The sequence below is a fragment of the Desmodus rotundus genome, chromosome 4 (assembly GCF_022682495.2).
Source record: "Desmodus rotundus isolate HL8 chromosome 4, HLdesRot8A.1, whole genome shotgun sequence".
NCBI lineage: Eukaryota > Metazoa > Chordata > Mammalia > Chiroptera > Phyllostomidae > Desmodus > Desmodus rotundus.
This window is the reverse complement of record NC_071390.1, coordinates 26,546,684-26,568,798: the sequence shown is the minus strand read 5'-3', so window position 1 is coordinate 26,568,798 and position 22,115 is coordinate 26,546,684. Positions and strand designations below refer to the sequence as shown.

Here is a 22,115-nt window from a genome sequence, read left to right as displayed (position 1 = left end):
CTGATATGAGTATTGCTATCCCTGCTTTTTTTTCCTGTCCGTTTGCTTGGAATATTTGTTTCCAGCCCTTCACTTTCAGTCTGTGTAGGTCTTCTGTCCTGAGGTGGGTCTCTTGTAGGCAGCATATGTGTGGGTCATGCTTTCTTATCCATTCAGCTATTTTATGTCTTTTGATTGGAGCATTTAATCCATTTACATTTAAGGTTATTGTTGATAGGTATTTATTCATTACTGATTCTTTGTACCTGTGTTCTTCCCTCTTTCTCTCTTTTCCTTCCTTTACTTACAGCAGCCCCTTTAGCATCTCTTGCAGAGCTGGTTTGGTGGGGGTATATTCTGTTAGACTTCTTTTGTCTCGGAAACTCCTTATTGGCCTTCTATCTTGATTGAGAGCTTTGCTGGGTAAAGTAGTCTTGGTTGCAGGCCTCTGGTTCTCATTACTTGGAATATTTTTTGCCATTCTCTTCTGGCTTGGAGCGTTCCCATTGAGAAGTCAGTTGCTAACCTTATTGGGGCTCCCTTGTATGTTACTTCCTATTTCTCCCTTGCTGCCTTTAAGATTCTTTCCTTTTCTTGGAATTCTGCCATTTTAATTAGGATGTGTCTTGCAGTGGGCCTCTTTGGGTGTTCCTCTTGATTGGGACTCTCTGTGATTCCTGGATTTGTGTGACTTTTTCTCTTATCAAATTAGGGAAGTTTTCCATCATTACTTTTTCAAACAGGTTTTCTATCCCTCGCTCTTCCTCTTCTTCTTCTGGTATCCCTATTATATGGATATTATTGCATTTCATGTTTTCCTGCATTTCCCTTAACCCCTCTTCATTCTTTCTGAACCTCTTTTCCTTTTCTTGCTCATTCTGGGTGTTTTTTTCTACCTTGCCCTCCAGTTCACTGCTCTGGTCCTCTGCTTCATCAAGCCTGCTTTTGATTCCTTCTACTGTGTTCTTCAGTTCAGAAATTGTATTCTTCATTTCCTCTTGGCCTTTGTTGATAGTTTCTATTTCCTTTTTCATGTTGATATAGTTTGCAGTGAGTTCATTGTAGTTTCCCTGTAGCTTTTGGTAATTCTGTGTGAGCTCATTAAGCTTCCTCATAACCAATTCCTTGAACTCAGAATCTGATAGTTGACTTGCCTGTTTTTCATTTAGCATTCTTTCTGAGACTTCCCCCTTTCCTTTCATTTGGGGCTTGTTTTTTTGTCTTCCCATTCTTTGTGAGATTCTTCCTGTTAGCCTCTGCTTCTTAAGTTGCTCTGTTCTGACCCCCTGAGTTTTTGGTGTAAACTTCTGTGGTAAAATACCTGTGAGATTCAGTGGTACAGTCTCCTTGATCTCCCAATCTTACTGATCTTGGGCTGTGGTTTATGTTAGCTCTGTGTATGTCTTTTGTTTTTGGGGTGTTTTTTTTTTAATAGTTGAATTTTCTTTTTTCTTTTTTTTTTTCAATTTTTATTGTTATTCAATTACAGTTGTATGCCTTTTCTCCCCTTCCTTTCCCCCTGGTTTTTGGTTCTTGTTGGCTCTTTGTTTGGTGGGTCTTTCCCACCAGCTGGTTATCTGAGGGTCAGTCTGTCTCCCACCTCTTGTCTTCTGTTGTGCAGGTGTGGGCAGGTAGTGTTGGAGCTCGTTCTTCCGTGTTTACAAGGTTTTGAGGCTTTTCTCTTGCTTTGTTCAGTTGTTTGTTCTCACTATTTAGTTGTGTATCCAGAGAGGTCCTGGGTTGAGTTAGTGTGACTTCCACTCCCTCCTTCACCTTCTCCTGTTCTTAGCTGTTGGTGTTACCTTTGTTGGCGAGTTTCCTCTTCCAGGAGGTATCCTGGTGTTCACAGCTTCTATCTACTCTTTTTTAAGGTAGGTTTGTAGGGGAAAGGTGAAGTGGTTTAAAACACCAGGAGTGTATTATATGATATTTAAAGTACCAACCCTTAGAGAAGAGATAGGAGATCCTTTGGATATATATATAGTGTTAACTGTGATATTTCATCTACTTAGCTACTTTTTAGAAATGGTGGAAAGAAGATAAGACTCTTGTTGTTGGGGGGAAGGATTGTCAGTTGGATATAGAAAGCTTTGAGCTTGTGGGAGGTCAGATTATGAGGTAAAGTGAGAGTAAAGGGTAGAAAATAGGTGTAATGTGTGAGAGAATAGATTTAACCACACCAGTAATAAAGTTTAGGAAACAGTGAAGTGGGCTGAGAGCTGGGAGAAGTTCTGTGTAGTATTTACAGATGTATGGAACAGCTATTATTTACAATAGTAATGGAGAAACAATCATATGACAGAATCTATGTGATCCGGGTAACTAGAATAGGGAGTATAGGTCCTAGAGTAGTGTGCTAAGGGAACCCAAGTGAAGTGAAAGACAGTTAATTAACAATACACTGTGAAAGAGAGAACAAGGGGAAACCAATTCAACAATGCAAATTAACCAGTCAAGCAAAGAAGACTAAAAAGAAAGAAGAGAGATACAAAAATATTAATAAAATGAGTGATGTAAGGACAATGAACAATCATAATAATACAAATATACAATATCTTGCAAGTTCTCTGGAGTAGCAAAGTGAAATTTGTTTCACTGTCTCAGCTGTTGGGATGCCCCCTGTTTGGGTCCAACTTTGGTCTCTTCAGAGTTCCAGGTTTTATTGTCTCACTTGTGGGGATTTAAAAAAATAAAAAGACGAAAGGAAGAAGAGATATAAAGGGAGAGAAAGAAGGACTAGAACAAGAAAAAAGGAAAGAGAGGAAAAAGATGTTAAAAAAAGAAAAAAGAAAATAATAATAATAATGAAGAATTACCAAAAAAAAAAAAAAACCCAAGCTTGCTGGCCAAGCCAGTTTTGCTGGTCTTCTTTGGCTGTAGCCAACTGAGGCAGCCTAGCCCAGCTCTTCTCCTTCCCGACTAGCACTCGGGCAGCCTCCCACCCAGCTCTCCAGCGGCCCCCGGACCCACAGGTTCAGGCACTTACCCTCCTTCAGGCTATGGGTGTGCATGCACAGGGCCTTCGTGATTCCCACTCTCTCCGGTGCCTTTGGTCTCACGTCTCTCTGTTTTGCACTCTCCCTGGTCAGTGCCTGTGGTCTCGGTGTGGTGTGCCCTCTCCCCCTCTGTTTAGGATTTGGGCTCCATATCCCCCACAGCTCTGCGGGAGCTCCAGGCAGCCAGGTGGAGAGGAGACTGGAGCTGCTGCTGCAGGAGAATTCCCCAAAGTGCCCCCGAGGGTCTTTTTCTTTTTAGGAAAATCCTCCCGCTCAATCATGCTGCTCAATACAAGGAAGGGCCTGTCCTCTCACACTGCCCACCTCTCTAGCTAGACTGGGGACTGTCCACATCAGGGCCCCAACTCTCAACTCTCCCCAGTCGGCGCCCGCAGTCTCCGTGTGTTTACCACTTCGTCCTTACTCCCCTCCCTGCGACTTCAAGCATTCAAGCAACCAGGTCTCTCCCTGTGCTGCTCAAGCCTTGTTTGGCAGGGGAGGGAGCGAGCCATTAGTTAACCTGGCTCTCGCCCAGGCGTCCTGCAGCAGGCCCGGAGGGCGCTGGCCTGGGGCTGCAGTAGCCCTGGTCCCCGCACTGGTCCCAGGGACCTTTTTGTCCTGAAGCAATCCCCTTACCATCTGTTTTTTCAGTGTCCTCTATATTTTTTGGTCTCTTATCTTCATAAATGCTGGGGTACTGTTGGTTACTCGCTTTGTTCCTCAGTAGATCGGCTAGGTGTTTCACCCGTGTGCTGGCGGAAATAGACTTTGCTCCCACCTATCTCGCCACCACCTTTCCTCTCTGGATGCCTTTATTTCTTTTTCTTGTGTATTCGCTATAGGTAGGATGTCCAATACTATGTTGAATAGAGGTGGTGAAAATGGGACTTCTGGCCAAGATGGAGGCATATGTAGATACACTGTGCCTCCTCGCACAATGAAAAGAGGGACAAGAAATTTAAAAACAAAAGGCAACTAAAACTGCCAGAAAATTGAACTGTATGGAATCCAACAACCAAGGAATTAAAGAAGAAACATTCATCCAGAGTGGTTTGTGGGGCAAAGGCTGGCAGCCAGGTTGGAAAGGACCCACAACAAGTACTGGAGTACTGGGCAAGGCAGCAGCTAGTAGAGTGAGTGGTCCCACATCTGGGTGTGGATAAACTGGGAGGAACAACTGGAGAGTGAGACACCCTGTAACCCAGGGTTCCAACTCAGGGAAATAAGGCCTCTAATCCCCTGACTGAAAACACCTGTGAGGGTTAGGGCAGTGGGAGAAACTCCCAACCTCACAGGAGACTTCCTTGGAGAGACTCACAGGGTCCTAGAATGAATACAAACCCACCAACCCTGGAATCAGCACCACAAGGACCCAATTTGCTTGTGGGTAGCAGAGAAAGTGACTGAAAGCTGGCCGAGAGCGCAACAAGCGTCATTGTTCCCTCTCAGACCCCTCCCCCACGTACTGCACCACAAAGCAGCAATGTGGGTTGCCCTACCCTGACCAATACCTAAGATTCCCCACCTTCCTACAGAACAGGTGCCCTGGGACAAAAATAAATGAAAGAACCAATCAAAGCTCCAGAAAAAATACAACTAAGTGATGAAGAGATAGCCAACCTATCAGATGCACAATTCAAAACAATGGTAATCAGGATGCTCACAAAAATGGTTGAGTATGATCGCAAAATAGAGGAAAATCTGAAGGCTGTGAAAAGTGAAATAAAGGGAAATGTATAGGGAACCAAAAGTGAAGGTAAGGAAACCAGGACTCAAATTAACGGTTTGGACCAGAAAGAAGAAATAAACATTCAAGCAGAACAGAATGAAGAAACAAGAATTCAAAAAAATGTGGAGAGGCTTAGGAACCTCCAGGACAACTTTAAACATTCCAATATCTGAACGATAGGTGTGCCAGAAGGAGAAGAGGAAGACCAAGAAATTGCAGACTTATTTGAAAAAATAATGGAGAACTTCCTTAATCTTTCAAAAGAAATAGAATTCCAGCAAGCCCAGGAAGCCCAGATAGTCCCAAAGAATTTGGACCCAAGGAAACAAACACCAAAGCACATCATAATAGCAATACCCAAGACTGAAGATAAGGAGAGAATTTTAAAAGCAGGAAGAGGAAAGGAGGCAGTTACCTACAAAAGAGTTCCCATGAGACTGTCAGCTGATTTCTCAAAACAAGAAGGGGCTGGAAAGAAGTATTCCAAGTCATGAAAGGCAAGGACCTACATCCAAGATTGCTCTGTCCACCAGAGTATAAACGTTTTCCAACTGACATGATTTTAAATGGTGTACAGCTAGAGGCATCCAGAAAGGAATGAGAACTTCGAGGTGATTGTTAAAATTGCCAAAAGTAGGAATTCCCTGTCCATATTGTGAGTTAGGTCTTCTTTCTAGTAATTAATTTTCAGTGAACTCTAATAGCAATGAAACTACATTCAACTTTTGAAACGAATTAGATTCATAGCATCACAACACTTAATTTTCCTAAAAGTACACCGATGTGCAGTTAGGGAAATAACTGAAGGTTCAGAAACTTTCAGTTTCTATTATATTTGTTCAGTGAATGAGTGAATAACTGCTCTACTCATAGCAATTTATATAACAATAGTGCTCTAAATATTGAGGGGCCAAAGGGAGTCCAGAAAGTGGAGTTCCAACCAAGAAAGATGGTGTCTGCAGTGTGGAAGAGGGTCTCAACACAGGGATCCTGGAGGCTGTTCATTCAGCTGTCTCCCCAGAGACACAAGCTCCAGTCTCTCCTCACACAACTCTAGTCTGCTCTGCCCTTCCTCCACTGGAGCCCAGGATGAGTAGTTCAAATGAGATTTTGTGCATTGGCCATTTAAGAGGGCACCTGGGTCTCTAACAGACTCCTGACTCTCTCTGATGGACAGATTCCCTGCTGACTTTCACAGCTACATGTTATGTGTTGCCTCTGCCTGGCTTGGTGCTCTGGGTTGGGGAGCCTGGTTTCAGGTGGAGATCCCACACTTCTCCAGGGGAACCCTGAGCTGAGATATCCTTCTAGAAAGGCAGCTGCTGCTTATGGGAGAGAGCCAGCACTTTTCACATCTCTGCCCTTGCTACCAGTTTTGATGTTGATTCTTCTGTAAATCCTTGGTTATAAGACATCTCTTCAGCTAATCTTCAGCTGGTTATTCAGGTAAATTGCTCTATATTTTAGCTGTAATTCCAGCTGGTAGGAGGTGAGTATGATATCTGCTTACTCCATTACCATCTTGGATCCTCCATGAGGGAAATATTAGTAAACATTGAAGTAAAAATTAAAGAACTCCATTTATCAATTTACCTCTTTTCTTTGTTTCACTTACCTGTGGTTTATGTATGAAAAAATTTTTTCATTGTTTTTTAAAAATTTTCATCAGTTACAGTTGTCCCAATTTTTTCCCTTGTTGCTCTCCCCTTCTCCACCCACTCCACTGCTCCCTCAGTCAATCCCCACCCTGTTGTCCATTACCATGGGTCCTTTACAGATGTTCCTTGCCTGAACCAACCCCTTCTTTCCCCCATTTTTCCTCTCTCCCTTCCCCTCTGGTCACTGTCATTTGTTCCTTATTTCCGCACCTATGGTTCTATTTTGCTCATTTGTTTGCTTTGTTCATACAGTTCTGCTTATAGGCGAGATCACATTGTTGTTGGGTTTTTTTTAACATTTTATTTATTTACTTTTAGAGAGAGGGGGAGGAAGAAAGAGAGAGAAACATCAATGTGTGGTTGTCTCTTCAGCACCCCCTACTGGGGACCTGGCTCCAGACATGTGCTCCAATTGGGAATTGAACTGGAGACCCTTTGGTTCACAGGCCAGCACTCAGTCCACTCAGCCTCACAAGCCAGGGCTACATGGTATTTTTGTTTCAGACAAAAACATTCCATTTTATAATAATTATTCACTTGTATTTTTTAACACACAAACATAGATGCTTCCTGCTTTTTTTACATTTATTTCTTCAAATACATGAATTCACCACAATCTCCCTCTATTTAGCTTCCCCTCTTGCTTCTACACATGATTCTTTCAACTATTCTTTTTATATAAAACATTGTGAGGTCCCTATTGTTTCTCTATATCAGCACTTAATTTTCTACAGATTTTGCAGACAAATGATTTTTAGCACTGAAAACTTTAATTATGAAATGATATAAAAATGGCCTGTTTAAATGTTTTTTTTTCTTTCTCTTATCCTATAAATTAGCAGGAACATTGGGTGAAAAGGGTACAAATAAAGGCAGTGGATGCCAATTGAGTATTTTGCAGAAAATCGTTATTTATTTAGCTAGGTAGAAATCGAACACTCAAGTTAAGATAAAAGTGATGAGTTGCTTTTATGCATGCTGAATATTTTGCTCTTAGGCAATTTGTAAGGGAAAATTGTTTCAAAGTTTCTAAAATTACCTTTACCTATGATTTCATAAATAAAGTGTTTCATATGTCTATTTTAATGGTGTTTTAAAACTGTTTCTCATTCTTTAGCATCACCGTGTGATCCCACTTTTATCCTGGGCTGTGCTCCCTGCAATGTGATCTGCTCCATTGTTTTCCAGAATCGTTTTGATTATAAAGACCTTAATTTTCTTAACATAATGGGAATGTTTGATGAGAATATTAGGATTCTGAGCTCTCCATGGATACAGGTGAGGCCCAGATTGTTTCTTCACAAGGAATCCTTCATGCACTTTACTCACAAAAGCCCAAATCTCTGTATGTATCAAGCTGTAAAGTGAATGGGTGGACACCACCCATTCCCAGAGTGCAGCATCAGGAAGTGCTCATCTGGGAAGTTTGGCCAAGCCCTTTAATGATAGACTGGAAAAGCCATGGACAGAACTCAGAACTGGAATTCAACCCACTGACCTGGTCCAGTGGATTTTCTACTAAATTCTAAAGCCCAATTTCCCATAAAGTACTTTGTTACCTTCCCAAAAACATGCCTATAGCACTAAATGGACTTCTCAGGTCCTTTTAAAGGGCTTCCATTACCCACAAGTCTTGTCATCTGATCCACACTTAGAGTGACTTATTTAGTACATTAGTTAGCACTTAGGAAGGAAGAGAATATCTCCTTCAAATAGGGAGAATATTTGGGACCACAGATGCTGCTAGGGAACACTAAGGGTAAGAGTATTTGATGCTTCACTTGGCATCCTGACAAGGTAATTGTTTGGGGGATGACAGAATGATTGGTCATTTAGTGTATGAACCATAAAGAAACATCACAATTTTTACACTCTGCTGATGACAGTCTGCCTGAAAGATGATGATGTCATCTTGGAGACGTCACTTAACTGCTCTGGTGCAGTTACCTTATATATAAAATGTTGAGTTGTGTTTCATGGTCTTGTCAGAATCCTCCCAGTTCTAACTACTGATATGCTGTCTGAGGCTACTAGACAGAAATAGAAACAGCAGGGATTACTTTTGTGTGCTCCATCAGGCTTCCCAAACTCACTTCACCTTTGTTGTCACCTACAAAATGTAAATCTTCGTATTTCATGCCATCACATACTTCAAGATTGTAGGGAAGAATTGATGTTAAAAGTGAGAAAATTGATAAACAGATGATTTTATACTATGGACATAACTTATGAGTAAAGAAAGTGATTATAACTCTGATCCCCTGGTCAGAATTTTCTCCCTCAAAAACACATATCAATGTAGAAAATTACTTATGTATTAAAAATTCATATTTCATTAATATTTACAGTACAGTATCTAACCAGGTTTTAGCATATATTATATGTCTTCATCAAGAGTTTTATCTAATATACTATCATTTTCTCTTCTAGCTCTGCAATAATTTCCCTGTTCTCCTTGACTATTTCCCAGGGAGTCATAACAAAATATTTAAAAATGTTGCTAATTTAAGAAGTTATATTATGGAGAAAATAAGGGAACATCAAGTATGCCTGGACATTAACAATCCTCAGAACTTTATCGATTATTTCCTCATCAAAATGGAACAGGTAAACTAACAAGAGCTCAGGGATTTGATTGCTTGTGTATCTTCTGGTTAGTTGAATATTTTTTGTATTTACCAGTGATATTTCAATGGTTAGGCAAGTGACTCTGAAAAGCATTTTAAGGGCATACGGTATGCATAAATCTCCACTAAGCATTATGGAAGATATAAGATTAACTTGTTAAAAGTAAATCATCAAATGACTGGGCTACATTAACCCAATTTGGGGTACTAATAATCTACCTGAGGGGAGACACAATGGCTCCTCAGGACACATGGAAACAATTACAAACATGTTAGTCAATACAGAATAGCATACTGTGAGGACGGACATGGTCACTGCACACAGTGCATAAATGAATGGAAAAGGCAAAGCCAAAGAGGGGCAGGACTGAGTGTGGGAGGTGGGGTGGGTGGGGCAGGGGAGACTGATGGAGTGAAAATGGAGACAACTGTACTTGAACAACAATAAAAAAACTTTTTGAAAAGACTGGTTTAAGCAGCTGGGCTTCCTGTGTGTCCAATGGTTGGAAATAAATCTTAATAAATTTAGAGTGAAGAACTGGGGAGGCACTTTCTGATGGGTGAATGGTGGACATAGAAGTGCAGACGATGTGGTGATAAATAGCTGGATGGAAGAAGAAGACTTAGTTGAGTGTAAAGTAAGTGAAATGGCATAGGAATGGAGTTAGAGGTTGGTATTGGTCAGCATGAATCCTGCACCATTTGTTTCTTTTAAGATTTTCTTTATTTATTTTTAGAGAGTGGGGAGGGGAGGGAGAAAGAGAGGGAGAGAAACAGCAATGTGTGGTTGCCTCTCACATGTACCCTGACTGGGAATCAAACCAGTGACCCTTTGGCTTGCAGGCCAGCACTCAGTCCACTGAGCCACAATAGCCAGGGCTGTTGAAAAGACTTTTTCCCACATGAATTGCCTTGGTACTCTCATGAAAAATCAATTTACTGAAAGTGTAAGGGTGTATTTGTTCGATTGCAATTCTATTCTGATAATCTATATGTTGGTCCCTATTCCAGTGGCACACTGTGTGGTAGTCTTAATTGCTAGCTTTTTAGTAAGTTTTGAAATCGCAAAGTGTGAGTGCTCCAAAACTGTTGTTTTCAAGACTTTCTCGCTATTCTTGGTCCCTTGATTTCCATGTAAATTTTAGGACAAATTTCTCAGGGTCTGCAAAGAAGCCAGTGGTATTTTGTTGGAGATTGCATTAAATTTGTAGATCAGTTCATGGAGTTACCCACCATTATAAGAATTGATGTGAAATTTACATCCCATACAATTAACTACCTTAAAGTATACAATTTAGTGGTATTTAGTGCATTCCACACTATTGTGCAACCACTAGGTTGCTCTAACTTCAAAACTTTCCCACACTCTGCAGAAACACACCACATCCATTAATGATCTCCCCATTTCTCCTACCCCATCATGTGTTAACCTGTAATCTGCGTTATGAATCTGCAGGTTTGGCTGTTATGGAAATATCATATTAAAAACACTCATAGCATTGTGATCTTTTGCTTCTGGGTTCTTTCACCTAGAATAATGTTCTGGAGGTTCATCAAGTTATGATATGTATCAGTATTTTCCTATTTTTGTGGCTGAGTAATATTCCATTTTATGTACGTGTCATGATTTATTAATTCATCATCTATTGATGGATGTTTGTGTTGAGTACACATCTATTCATGGATATAATTTAATTTTGGAGGGTACATTTCTAAGACAGGAGCTAATGAGACATATGGTTATTTTATGTACAACACTTGAGGAGCAGTGAAACTTTTCTTCAGTGACTACAGCATTTACATTCTCACCAGCAGTGTCTGAGCAGGGTTTTCACTTTCCCACACAGTTGTCAATGTTTATTTTCTAATTTTTTGGTAATTATTAAAGCTATTCTAGTTAACATAAAGTTGTAACTCTTGGTTTTGATTTGCATTTCCTTGATGACCAATGATGTTGAACGTATTTTCCTGTGCTGTTCCCCATTTGTCCATCTTCTTTGGAGAAATGTCATTCAAGCCTTTGCCTCTTAAACATTGGGTTGCTTCTCTTTGTTGTACAGCTCTAAGAGTTGTTGATATAATTCGGGCAGTAAATCTTTATACATATGTGACAGGGAAATATTTTCTCCCATTCTGTAGCTTGTCACTTGACATTCTTAATTATATCCTTTGATATACAACCTTTTTTATTTTGATGGAGACTGGTTTACATATTTTTTCTTTTGTTTCTTTGTCATCAAATCTAAGAATTTATTGCCAAGCAAGCCTCAATTTGTGAAGATTTTCCCCATGTTTTCATTGAAGAATTTTATAGGTTTTGTTTTCGGATTTAAGTTTTTTATTTATTTTGAGTTATATTTTGCTTTCGGAGTAAAGTGGAGCAACTTCATGCATTTCCATGTGGTTATCCAGTTGTTCCAGCACTATTTGTTGAAGAGACTCTTCTCGTGAATTAAATAGTTGTGGCACACTGTTGACAATAAATTGGCCATAGGTGTATTGGTGTATATCTAGAATTCTATTCTATTTCTTTGGTTTCATTTTCTATCTTTTTGCCAGAAGTTTGTTGTTTTGATTATGGTAGGTTTGTAGTGAGTTTTCAAGTTGGGAAGTTGCATCCTTCCCCTGTAGTTCCACAGGAATTTGGAGGATGGGTGTTTCCATTACTGCAAAAAGGCCTTTGGAATTGTAATGGGATTGCATTGCACCTTTGTATAGTTTCAAGGAGCATCACCATATTACCAATGTTCGATCTTCCAAAACTTGTATGTGGGATGTTTTTTTCATTTACTTACTCATTTTGTTTAACAATGGCTTTAGTTTTCAAAGTACAAGCCTTTTACCTCTTTACCTATTTTGACCAATTCAGATTGCGTTTGACTACAAATAAAAGAAAAACCATTAAGAATGGCTTCAACAAATAGTGGGTTTATTGACCTCACATAAAAGGAGTCTTATGACGTGTCAGCAGAGGGATAGGACTGAGGTCTCAACACATCAGAGACAAATACTTTTCATTTCTCTTCACCCACACTTCATTGATAGGCTTCAATTTATGATTAAGCCCCCTCACCCCAAGAGTATGTCTACTCTTTCTCCTCCTTCTCATATCAGTTTGCATAAGAAAGAGGAAGTAGAAAAGTGACATTAATAGGCTTCTGCTTATATCTCAATGGAATAACTAGGCTGCATGGCTCACTTACCTGCAAAAGAGGCGATGAAGGAACATTCAGGCAAGTGAGGGAGAGGCAGTAGAAAATGATGCTTGAGTCAACAAATTTACAGTCTCTTGCCATACCATATAGCCATTTGTTTTCTGAAATTGCACCTTGCAGTTAATTTGTTGCCTTAACTTGATAACAGTGTGACTTAGTTTGGATGAACTGTAATTCTGACAAATTAATGTGTTAGATATTTCATCAAACTATTCCTAGGAAAAGCACAACCCACAGTCACTGTTCACTTTGGAAAACTTGACAATCACTGTATCTGATCTCCTTGGAGCTGGAACAGAGACAACAAGTACCACCCTGAGGTATGCTCTCCTGCTCCTGCTGAAGCACCCAGAAGTCTCAGGTATGCCAGAATTGGTGGGAGGGGCAATTTCAGAAAAGGTGTGGGCAAGTGCATTCTATCTTGCTTCTCTTAGGGAAGTGTTATTATTAAAATGTCTGTTTGACCTGCTTAATATTCCAGGTTTAGAGGAGGGATGATAATGGACATCTTCCTATAACACAGAGAGGTGACTGAGAGAGGAGTGAAGACCCTGTGGGCAGTAGCAGAAGCAGTAAAGCAGTGTCTGGATTTCACAGGAGGTTAATGTGGCAGGCCCAGCCAGGATGGATTCACCTGGGACTGCACTTTTTAAAATCTTCACCTGAGGATATGTTTTTTAATTAATTAGAAGAGAGAAAGGGAGAGGGAGAGAAACCTCGATGTGAAAGAAACATCAATCTGTTGCCTCCCATATGCAGCCTGACGGGGGAGCAAACCCACAACCTAGGTATATGCCTTGACCAGGGATCAAACCCAAAATGTTTGGTGTAAGGATGATACTCCTACCAACTGAGCCACCCAGCCAGGGCGAGGACTACATATTGGTTTTTTATGAAAAGGTTATCCACTTTCAACAGTAGGTATATTCTTGCACAGACCTCTCCTCATTATGAAAATGCAGGGTTCTGGTGGAAACTCTCCTTACTGAAGCATAAGTTAAAATCCAAGAGATTTAGTGAGGCTGTCTGAGATAAGTTCCACGCTCTAGAAAATGTTCTAAAAAATTAGATTCTCAAAAATACTGTTACTCTGCAGGCTTAAGACGCTGTGAGGCCAGGCTGAAGTGGCTCTGTTGGTTGGAGCATCATTGCGTAGGTGGAATGATCACAGGTTCAATTCCTAATCAGGGCTCATATTCAGGTTGTGGGTTCAATCCCCAGTTGGGTCATGTTTGAGAAGGCAACTAATTGGTGTTTCTCTCTCTCTCTTTCCCTTCATTTCTCTCAAAAACCAATTTTTAAAAAATATCCTTGGGTGATGATTTAAAAAAATATTGCGTAAAGGAATTTTGTTATTCGTTCTTTATTTCAATCTGACACTAATCAGAGAGGTGGAAGGAGAGGGATAATGGGGGATAGTAAGGGGGCCATCAGGTTCATGTATGAAGGACACATAGACAAAGCAAAGGGGGTGGGTTCAAGGGTGGGAGGCAGGGATGGGTGGGGCGAGAGGAGTGTGGTAGGGTGAAAATAGAGACAAATGTACTTGAACAACAATAAATAAAAAAATAAATAAATAAATAAATACTTAGAACTAGTGGAAAATGATAAAATAAAATAACTACATTATAGTAGGAAAAAGAAGGGATTTTGTTATTTCAGAAGTCTGTTTCCAGAAAGGTGGTGATTGCGAAAATAAGAATTTCTGGGGAGAAGGTCAATAATTCAATATTTTACACAGCATTTCCTGTCAGAAATTTCCTTTTTTAAAGTTTTTTATTGTTGTTCAAGTACAGTTGTGTCCATTTTCACCTCACCATGCCCCACACCCCACCCATCCCGGCCTCCCACCCTTCAACCTACCCTCTTTGGCTTTGTCCATGTGTCCATTAGACATGTTCCTTGATGTCCCTTCCCCTATTGTCCCTCTCCCCTCTCCTCTCTGGTTACTGTCAGAGACTTACTTTTAAACAGTATGGTCATGCATAGCAGTTTAGAAATATACATTATTTTGTCCTGTGTCAAAATCCCACTAAAATGATTATAACCTACTACAAATGAGAAGTAGTCTTCTAAAGCTAGATTGAGGAGGTCAGGAAACAGCTAACAAATCTCCAACCAATTTCTGAAACACGGAGAGCATGCGAAGGGGAGATAATGAACTCGATAGAGAGGATGAAATTGTGACCTCAGTGTCAGAAGAGGAAGATACACGAAGAGGAAAAGTTATTTGTGTGTCCCTACATCCCCGTACGTTCTGGTATTTAGAAGTACCAAGGGTCAACAAAGGTAGAGGTAGACACAGGCTGAAAAAGGTAGCTCTCCCTGCCCAGGCCCCTTTGACAGCTTCTTTTGTCAAGTAACTGTTTTTGCCCAACACAATGAGGGGGGTTTACTCTCTGGAGACATGGAACGTGAGAGCCCTACACTCAGGGACACTGGACAACGACAGGGAAAGAGTGAGGTGTAGGGCTGAAAAGAAAGCTTTGGGAAGAATCTTTCTTGAACACAGAGACTCTTAACCTAACTGGGCTGGGGGAAATGGAGTAAGTGGAATTGTGTGTGTGTCTGTGTGTATTTTGCATGAGGCGGGCTTGGAGAAGTAAATTCTCTCTTTTCATACCAGGAAATCAGATATTGCCTTAAAATATGTGAGTGAGAAATAAAGTGAATCATTGTTTAGAAATTGAACATTCATTTCAGGAGAAACCGCTAGAATGTTCATCTCGGTCACACTGTCGAGCTGGAGGATGGAGAGAGGACCATTACAAGTCGTACACACGCACAAACAACACGTACATATAAAACACACCTTGTCATTGAGTTTTTCAACCCACAGATTATTTTGATAGAAAACTAATACTTGATTTCCTGTTTTTCTTCCTGCAAAGACTGTAATTTCTTGACTTATATTCAGCTTATATTTTGAAAGATTTCATCATTTCTGTTTATATTATCATGTATGCTGACATATAGATATGGGTTGATCTTTGTTAAGTGTAGCTTGTAGGAGAGTTACAGGTATCTACTCTGGCAATTATTTCTTTTTCTCTAGGTGTATTTTGGGGCATATAACTGAACTGATGTTTATAATGATGTTGAGGCACCTTCATAGTGCTTCATATTCCCTGGACCAGTATGTAATTCTGGTATGCATTTTTCTCCTTTTCCATCAGTCTTTCTTGTGTCTTACAGCTAAAGTCCAGGAAGAGATTGACCGTGTGGTTGGCAGAGACAGGAGCCCCTGCATGCAGGACAGGAGCTCCATGCCCTACATGGATGCCCTGGTGCACGAGACCCAGAGATACATTGACCTTCTCCCCACCAGCCTCCCCCATGCGGTGACCTGTGACATTAAATTCAGAGACTACCTCATCCCCAAGGTAAGATTTGTTTCTCTTATACTGACCTCAGTGGTCTTGAAGTTCCCATTTTCACAGTATGAGTTTCATCCTGCACCAACACAAGGTGAGAGAAGGGCAGAAATCAGACATGTGGCCGCTTGATGGACTCCGTGTGGTTTCCAGTTCAGACTATAAACCTTTAAAACAGGTTTGGACACCTGGCACTGTAGGTCTTCCAGATTTGTTCTGCTCTTTTTCAAATCTGTTTATCTTTAGAGAGGAGGGAAGGGAGGGAGAAAGAAAAGGACAGAACATTGATGTGAGAGAGAAACTTCGACTCATTGCCTACACTCCCAGACCGGGGACCAAAACCTCATCCCAGGCATGAGCCCTGACCAGGAATCAAACCAGGGGAATTTTGCTTTGCAGGACAACACCCATCCAACTAAGACACACCAGTCAGCGTTGTTCTGCGTCTTTAATATTGTTTGGCTAATTTTAGCTGCTTACATTTCTAAATGAATGTTAGAGTCAGTTTGTCAATTTACCAAAACAATCTGCTGGGATTTTTATCAGGATGAAATTAGATCATTTGGAATTCCTAACATCATGACACATTGAATCTTTCAGTGAATAGATATGGAATATGCTCCTAGTTGGGGGTTGGGGGCTTTTCAAAATTTCTTCATTTTTTTTAGGATGTTGGGCATTGGCTCGCAAATCTTTTGTTTCCTCTTTCATAGGTACTTAATGTTACTATTGTTATTACAAATTTTTAAATTCTTTTTCCATTTTTAAAATCTACTACTTGGAATTATAATTGATTTTATTATTTTGATGACCTTATACGTAGCAACCTTGCTAAATTTAAAATCATTGGTGATAATTTGTCTTTCGATTGATCTGAAAATTCTACATATATTATCCTGCTATTTGAGCTAATATCTTTCTTTAATGCTTATTTCTGTTTTTCAGGGAAGAGGAGGTTTAATACCTCCCTATTGAGAATGATATTTTTGGTAGACATTAGGGTTCTTTTAGATTTTATTTATTTATTTTTAGAGAGAGGAGAAGGGAGAGAGAGAGGGAGATTGGGAGAGAAACATCAATGTGTGGTTGCCTCTTGGGTGCCCCCTTCTGGAGACCTGGTCCGCAACCCAGGCATGTGCCCTGACTGGGAATTGAACCTGCAACCCTTTGGTTTGAAGGCTGGCACTCAATCCACTGAGCCACACCAGCCAGTGTGGTAGATATTCTCTGTTAGATTGGAAAGTTTGCCTTCTTTTCTCATTCTCACAATTCTTTGTCATGAATGTGTATGTAATATTTTCATATCAATTTTCTGCATCTTTTGGAATAGTTGTGTATTAGACTCACTTTTCCCACTCTAAATATATATTCTGGAGAACCAAGATGGCGGCGTAGGTAGACACACTGCGCCTCCTCGCACAACCAGAACTGACAGAAAATCGAACGGCAAGGGGGTCCGACTCCAAGGAAATACAAAATAAACATTCATCCAGACCGATGAACCGAGAGGGCCGGACTGGGAGTGGCGGAGAGTGGGGCAGGCAGAGCAGCGGGTAGCACCCCGCGGCCCCACATTCTCACACAGATAAACCGGGCAAACGGCGGGGGAGCGAAGCAGACTGCGCAACCCAGGGCTCCAGCTCCAGGAAATAAAGCCTCAAACCTCTGATTGAAAGCACCCTTGGGGGTTGGGGCAGCAGCAGGGGAGACTCCCAGCCTCACGGGAGAGGTCGTTGGAGAGACCCACAGGGGCCTAGAGTGTGCACAAGCCCACCCACTGGGGAACCAACACCAGAGGGGCCCAGTTTGATTGTGGGTATCGGAGTGGGGGACTGAAGTCCGGGGGAGAGTGAGGCGGGCGCCATTACTCCCTCTCGGCCCCTCCCCCATGTACAGCGTCACAGCACAGCAACCAGAGTTACCCCGCCCCAGTGAACACCTAAGGCTCCGCCCCTTAAACTAACAGAAGCGCCAAGACAAAAAAAAAAAAAATGGCCCAAATGACAGAACACTTCAAAGCTCCAGAAAAAAATACAACTAAGCGAGGAAGAGATAGCCAACCTATCGGATGCACAGTTCAAAACACTGGTTATCAAGATGCTCACAGAATTGGTTGAATCTGTTTGAAAAGTAGATGAAAAAATGAAGCCTATGCAAATAGAAACAGAGAAAAATGTACAGGGAACCAATAGTGATGCGAAGGAAACTGGGACTCAAATCAATGGTGTGGACCAGAAGGAAGAAACAAACATCCAACCAGAAAAGAATGAAGAAACAAGAACTCGGAATATTGAGGAGAGGCATAGGAACCTCCAGGACATCTCTAAACGTTCCAACATCCGAATTATAGGGGTGCCAGAAAGCGAAGAGGAAGAACAAAAAATTGAAAACTTATTTGAACAAATAATGAAGGAGAACTTCCCTAATATGGCAAAGGAAATAGACTTCCAGGAAGTCCAGGGAGCTCAGAGAGTCCCAAAGAAGCTGGACCCAAGGAGGAACACACCAAGGCACATCATAATTACATTACCCAAGATTAAACGCAAGGATCTACATCCAAGATTACTGTATGCAACAAAGCTATCATTTAGAATGGAAGGGAAGATAAAGTGCTTCTCAGATAAGGTCAAGTTAAAGAAGTTCATCACCACCAAACCCTTATTATATGAAATGTTAAAGGGAGTTACCTAAGAAAAAGAAGATCAAAAATAGGAACAGTAAAAATGACAGCAAACTCACAGTTATTAACGACCACACCTAAAACAAAAACAAGAGCAAACTAGGCAAACAACTAGAACAGGAACAGAAACATAGAGATGGAGATCACATGGAGGGGTGTCAATAGGGGAGTGTGAGGGGGAGAGAGGGGGGAAAGGTACAGAGAATAAATAGCATAAATGATAGGTGAAAAATAGACAGGGGGAGGGTAAGAATAGTGTAGGAAATGTAGAAGCCAAAGAACTTATAAGTATGACCCATGGACATGAACTATAGGGGGGAATGTGGGAGGGAGGGGGTGGGCAGGATGGAGTGGAGTGGGGGGGGGAATGGGACAACTGTAATAGCATAATCAATAAATATATTAAAAGAAAAAAAAGAAGAGTATGGTAAATGGAGAAGCAAAAGAACTTATATGTTTGACCAATTCACATGACTAAGGTGGGGGAAATGCTGGAGGGAGGGGTTTACAGGGTGGAGGGGGATGAAGGGGAGAAAAGAAATGGGAAAACTGCAATACCATAATCAATAAAATATACTTAAAAATAATAGGCATACAATGTTATATTAATTTCAGGTATATAATACAGTAACTCAACATTTATTTTTATATACTTTTTCTCTTTTTGTCCTTGTATCTTTTGATTTTTTAACTTATTATTATTGTTGTCCAGTTACAGCTGTCCCACCTGTTTCCCCATTGCTCTCCCGTGCCCCACCCCGCCCCACTCTCACAGTCAGTCCCCACTCCATTGTTCCCGTGAGTCCTCTATTCATTTTCCTTCACTTGCCCCTTCCCGTTCTTTCCCATCAGTCCTCTCCCCTCTGATCACTGTCAGTTTATTCTTTATTTTCATGTTTCTGGTTCTACTTTGCTTGTTACTGTGTTTAGTTTACATTCAATCTTAGTTTGTATTAGCTTCAGGTGCTTAGCATCGTGGTTAGACCATCATATACTTTACAAAGTGTTCCCCCCTCAGAGACTCCAGTACCCACCTGCCACCACATACACTTACAACAATATTATAGACTATAATCCCTAGGCTGTACTTTTACATCCTTGTGACTCTCCAACATTTATCTTGTGATGTGCTCGCCACACGGAGTTTAGTGACCATCTGTCCCCATTCAAAGTTATCACACTATTATTGATTATGTTGCTCTTCACCTTTTTTATCCAACCCTCTACCACTCTGCCCTCTGGCAGCCATCAGTGTGTTCTTTGTTTCTATGTTTTTAAATTAAGACAATCTACATGGCGATGATAGCACTAATCGTTGTCACTGTACTTACTGTTGTTATCACAGATTTTTAAATTAGATCAGATGTCTACTTATAAAAGCCCTATGAACAGATAACTCCAGATATTTTCAGCTCCAACAGAGACTTCCATTTCAAACCATAATCCATATATGAGGTGAGTGAAGATTTAAGTGTAAAATAAAGTAGCTGGTGGGGTCATACACCAGTGTCCAAACAGGGTGAAAAGCAGGATGGATTCAGAAGGTTAGACACCCTAGGACCCAGGGCCTCCGTTCTTCAAATGCTATTGGAATTCACGTTAGCAACAGCACTGCCACTGGTCTTAAACTGATCATTGTTTATTACTTGTTCTCTCGGGCTCAAAATTCTCTGCCTTCTTTGGACCTAAGACTCCTCATCCATAGATCATAATTTTGGACTAAGTGACTTGCAACCTTTCTTCCAGCTCCATGACTTTTCCATAACTCAGTTTATCTTCTCTTCTTTCCAGGACACGACCATAGTAACCTCTCTGACTTCTGTAATGCGTGATGCCAAACAATTCCCCAACCCAGACACGTTTGACCCTGGCCACTTCCTGGATGAGAAGGGCAACTTTAAGAAGAGTGACTACTTCATGCCTTTCTCAGCAGGTAATACAAGTTTGTTTTCTTTTGTATTCAGAGGACAGGATACTTTGGGGGAAACAGCTGGAACTGGTGTAGTGCTCACTGTAGGACTGGTAGGATTGCTCTTTGTCCATTACCAGAAGCCCCACTGCCAATACCCACACACTTTCCTTCCTCATGGTGCAGCCTCACTGTGAGGCCAGATCACTGGCTCTTTGGAGAGTTGACTCACTTCTTCGAAATCAGAAATGAACTTGGAGCTTGGTGCTGAGAGAGAAGTACATGCATCCCAACCAAAAAGAACAGTGTTATGTAGAACTCAAAACTTCAGGGTGTGTTGGAGATTGATGAAGAGTAGGTATTCTTAGAGCAAGAGCAGAGGGTGTGAAGAAGGATCCTGAAACATCAGACTAGGAACAGAAAGTACAATCAACGTATGTGTGTTTCCACAAAAAGATTGATGGACACTCGAAATAGAAGTTACACTGTGGAACACTTAATGGAATATTTGGCATGGTGCTGATACTCAATAAATATTTGTTGAAAGAAGAGTACCTGTTTGGATAAGTTGGGTAGGATGTTAGGTGGATTGGATATATGTCCACCCTTTTTCCATGCGTTTTTCCAACTATTCTGCCTTCCCTCCCCCGTTCAACCACTAATCATACAATTACTGCACATTCTCTTTCTGGCATCCAGAAAATGAGCGTTCAAGGAGTATCTACTCTGTGTGTGTGTTATTTTCAGGAAAACGGATGTGTGCAGGAGAGGGCCTGGCCCGCATGGAGCTGTTCTTATTCCTGACCGCCATTTTACAGAAATTTACCTTGAAACCTGTGGTCAACCCAAAGGACATCGACATCACCCCAGTTGTCAATGGGCTTGCTTCTGTGCCACCTCCTTACCAGCTCTGCTTTGTTCCTGTGTGATGGAAGAGCAGACCTTCTGGCTGCTGCTGTGTTGTCCTCTACAAATCACACCCCTGGGGGCTTTGTTCACTTCCTTCCCACTTCACCCTCTTCCCAGGAATGCCTTCTCTGACCTGCCCTCTCACATCTCCCCATTCCCTCCAGTGAGCTTCCAGCCTCCATTCAAGAAAGTTTCCTGAGTTACACTTCACATGTTTATCTGCTATTCTTTATACTCTGCTACTGTCCATACTCAGATCCTCATCTGTAACCCAGGTATGATAATTACTGATGATAAGGTTCAAATGAACACATGAATGAGAAAGACATATAAATATTAAATGTTAACAGAAAAGTCTTTGGATACTTGTGTGTGTGTATGGGTATGTCCGTGATCTGTAGGAGGGAGAGAAAGAGTGAGAAACAGAGAGAGAGAGAAACAGATAGATAAGAGGAACAGCAGGTAGAATACAATGGGAGGAATCAGGGAATCAGGGAGACCAAGGTGCCTAAGAAGAGTGTACCGTCTTGTCTTTTTATGTGTCAATAAGCCTTTCCCAGTATGGATATACCTACAACAATTATGAGAATTTTATTTAATATCCTTTCCTTGGTGGAAATGATTTCTAGGAGTAGAAGTGAATGAATTCAGTACTTTCTGGTCATGATTCCTTGGGATTGCAGAGTGGGGAAGCGGAGTATTGAGGACTGAAAACCTTGAGACTGGAGGAGAGGTTAAAAAAAGGGTAATTTTTTATAATCTGTTTTCATTTCTTTAACAATACTGGTCTCAACTAATATTTTTAACCATTTCAGGGAGTTGTTTTTTTAAGATTTTATTTATTTATTTTTAGACAGAAGGGAAGGGAGGGAGAAGGAAAGGGAGAGAAACATCAATGTGTAGTTGCCTCTCACACACTCTAACTGGGGACTTGGCCTGAAACCCAGGCGTGTGCCCTGATTGGGAATGGACCCAGCGACCCTTTGGTTCACACGCCGGTGCTCAATCCACTGAGCCACACCAGCCAGTTCAGAGGGTT

At 41.1% G+C, this 22,115-nt stretch overlaps 1 protein-coding gene across 1 annotated transcript in view; it reads left to right on the top strand.

The window, feature by feature from the left end:
* The window catches only part of LOC112307335 (cytochrome P450 2C19), a 32,441-nt gene extending 11,008 nt beyond the window's left edge, over window positions 1-21,433 (top strand). Inside the window, exons 4-9 of the mRNA XM_053922676.1 lie at window positions 7,480-7,640; window positions 8,793-8,969; window positions 12,424-12,565; window positions 15,400-15,587; window positions 20,050-20,191; window positions 20,915-21,433. Coding sequence (XP_053778651.1) covers window positions 7,480-7,640; window positions 8,793-8,969; window positions 12,424-12,565; window positions 15,400-15,587; window positions 20,050-20,191; window positions 20,915-21,096 — 992 coding nt within the window. The 3' untranslated portion in view covers window positions 21,097-21,433. The remainder of the gene's footprint in view (window positions 1-7,479; window positions 7,641-8,792; window positions 8,970-12,423; window positions 12,566-15,399; window positions 15,588-20,049; window positions 20,192-20,914) is intronic.
* Window positions 21,434-22,115: the final 682 nt, after the last annotated feature.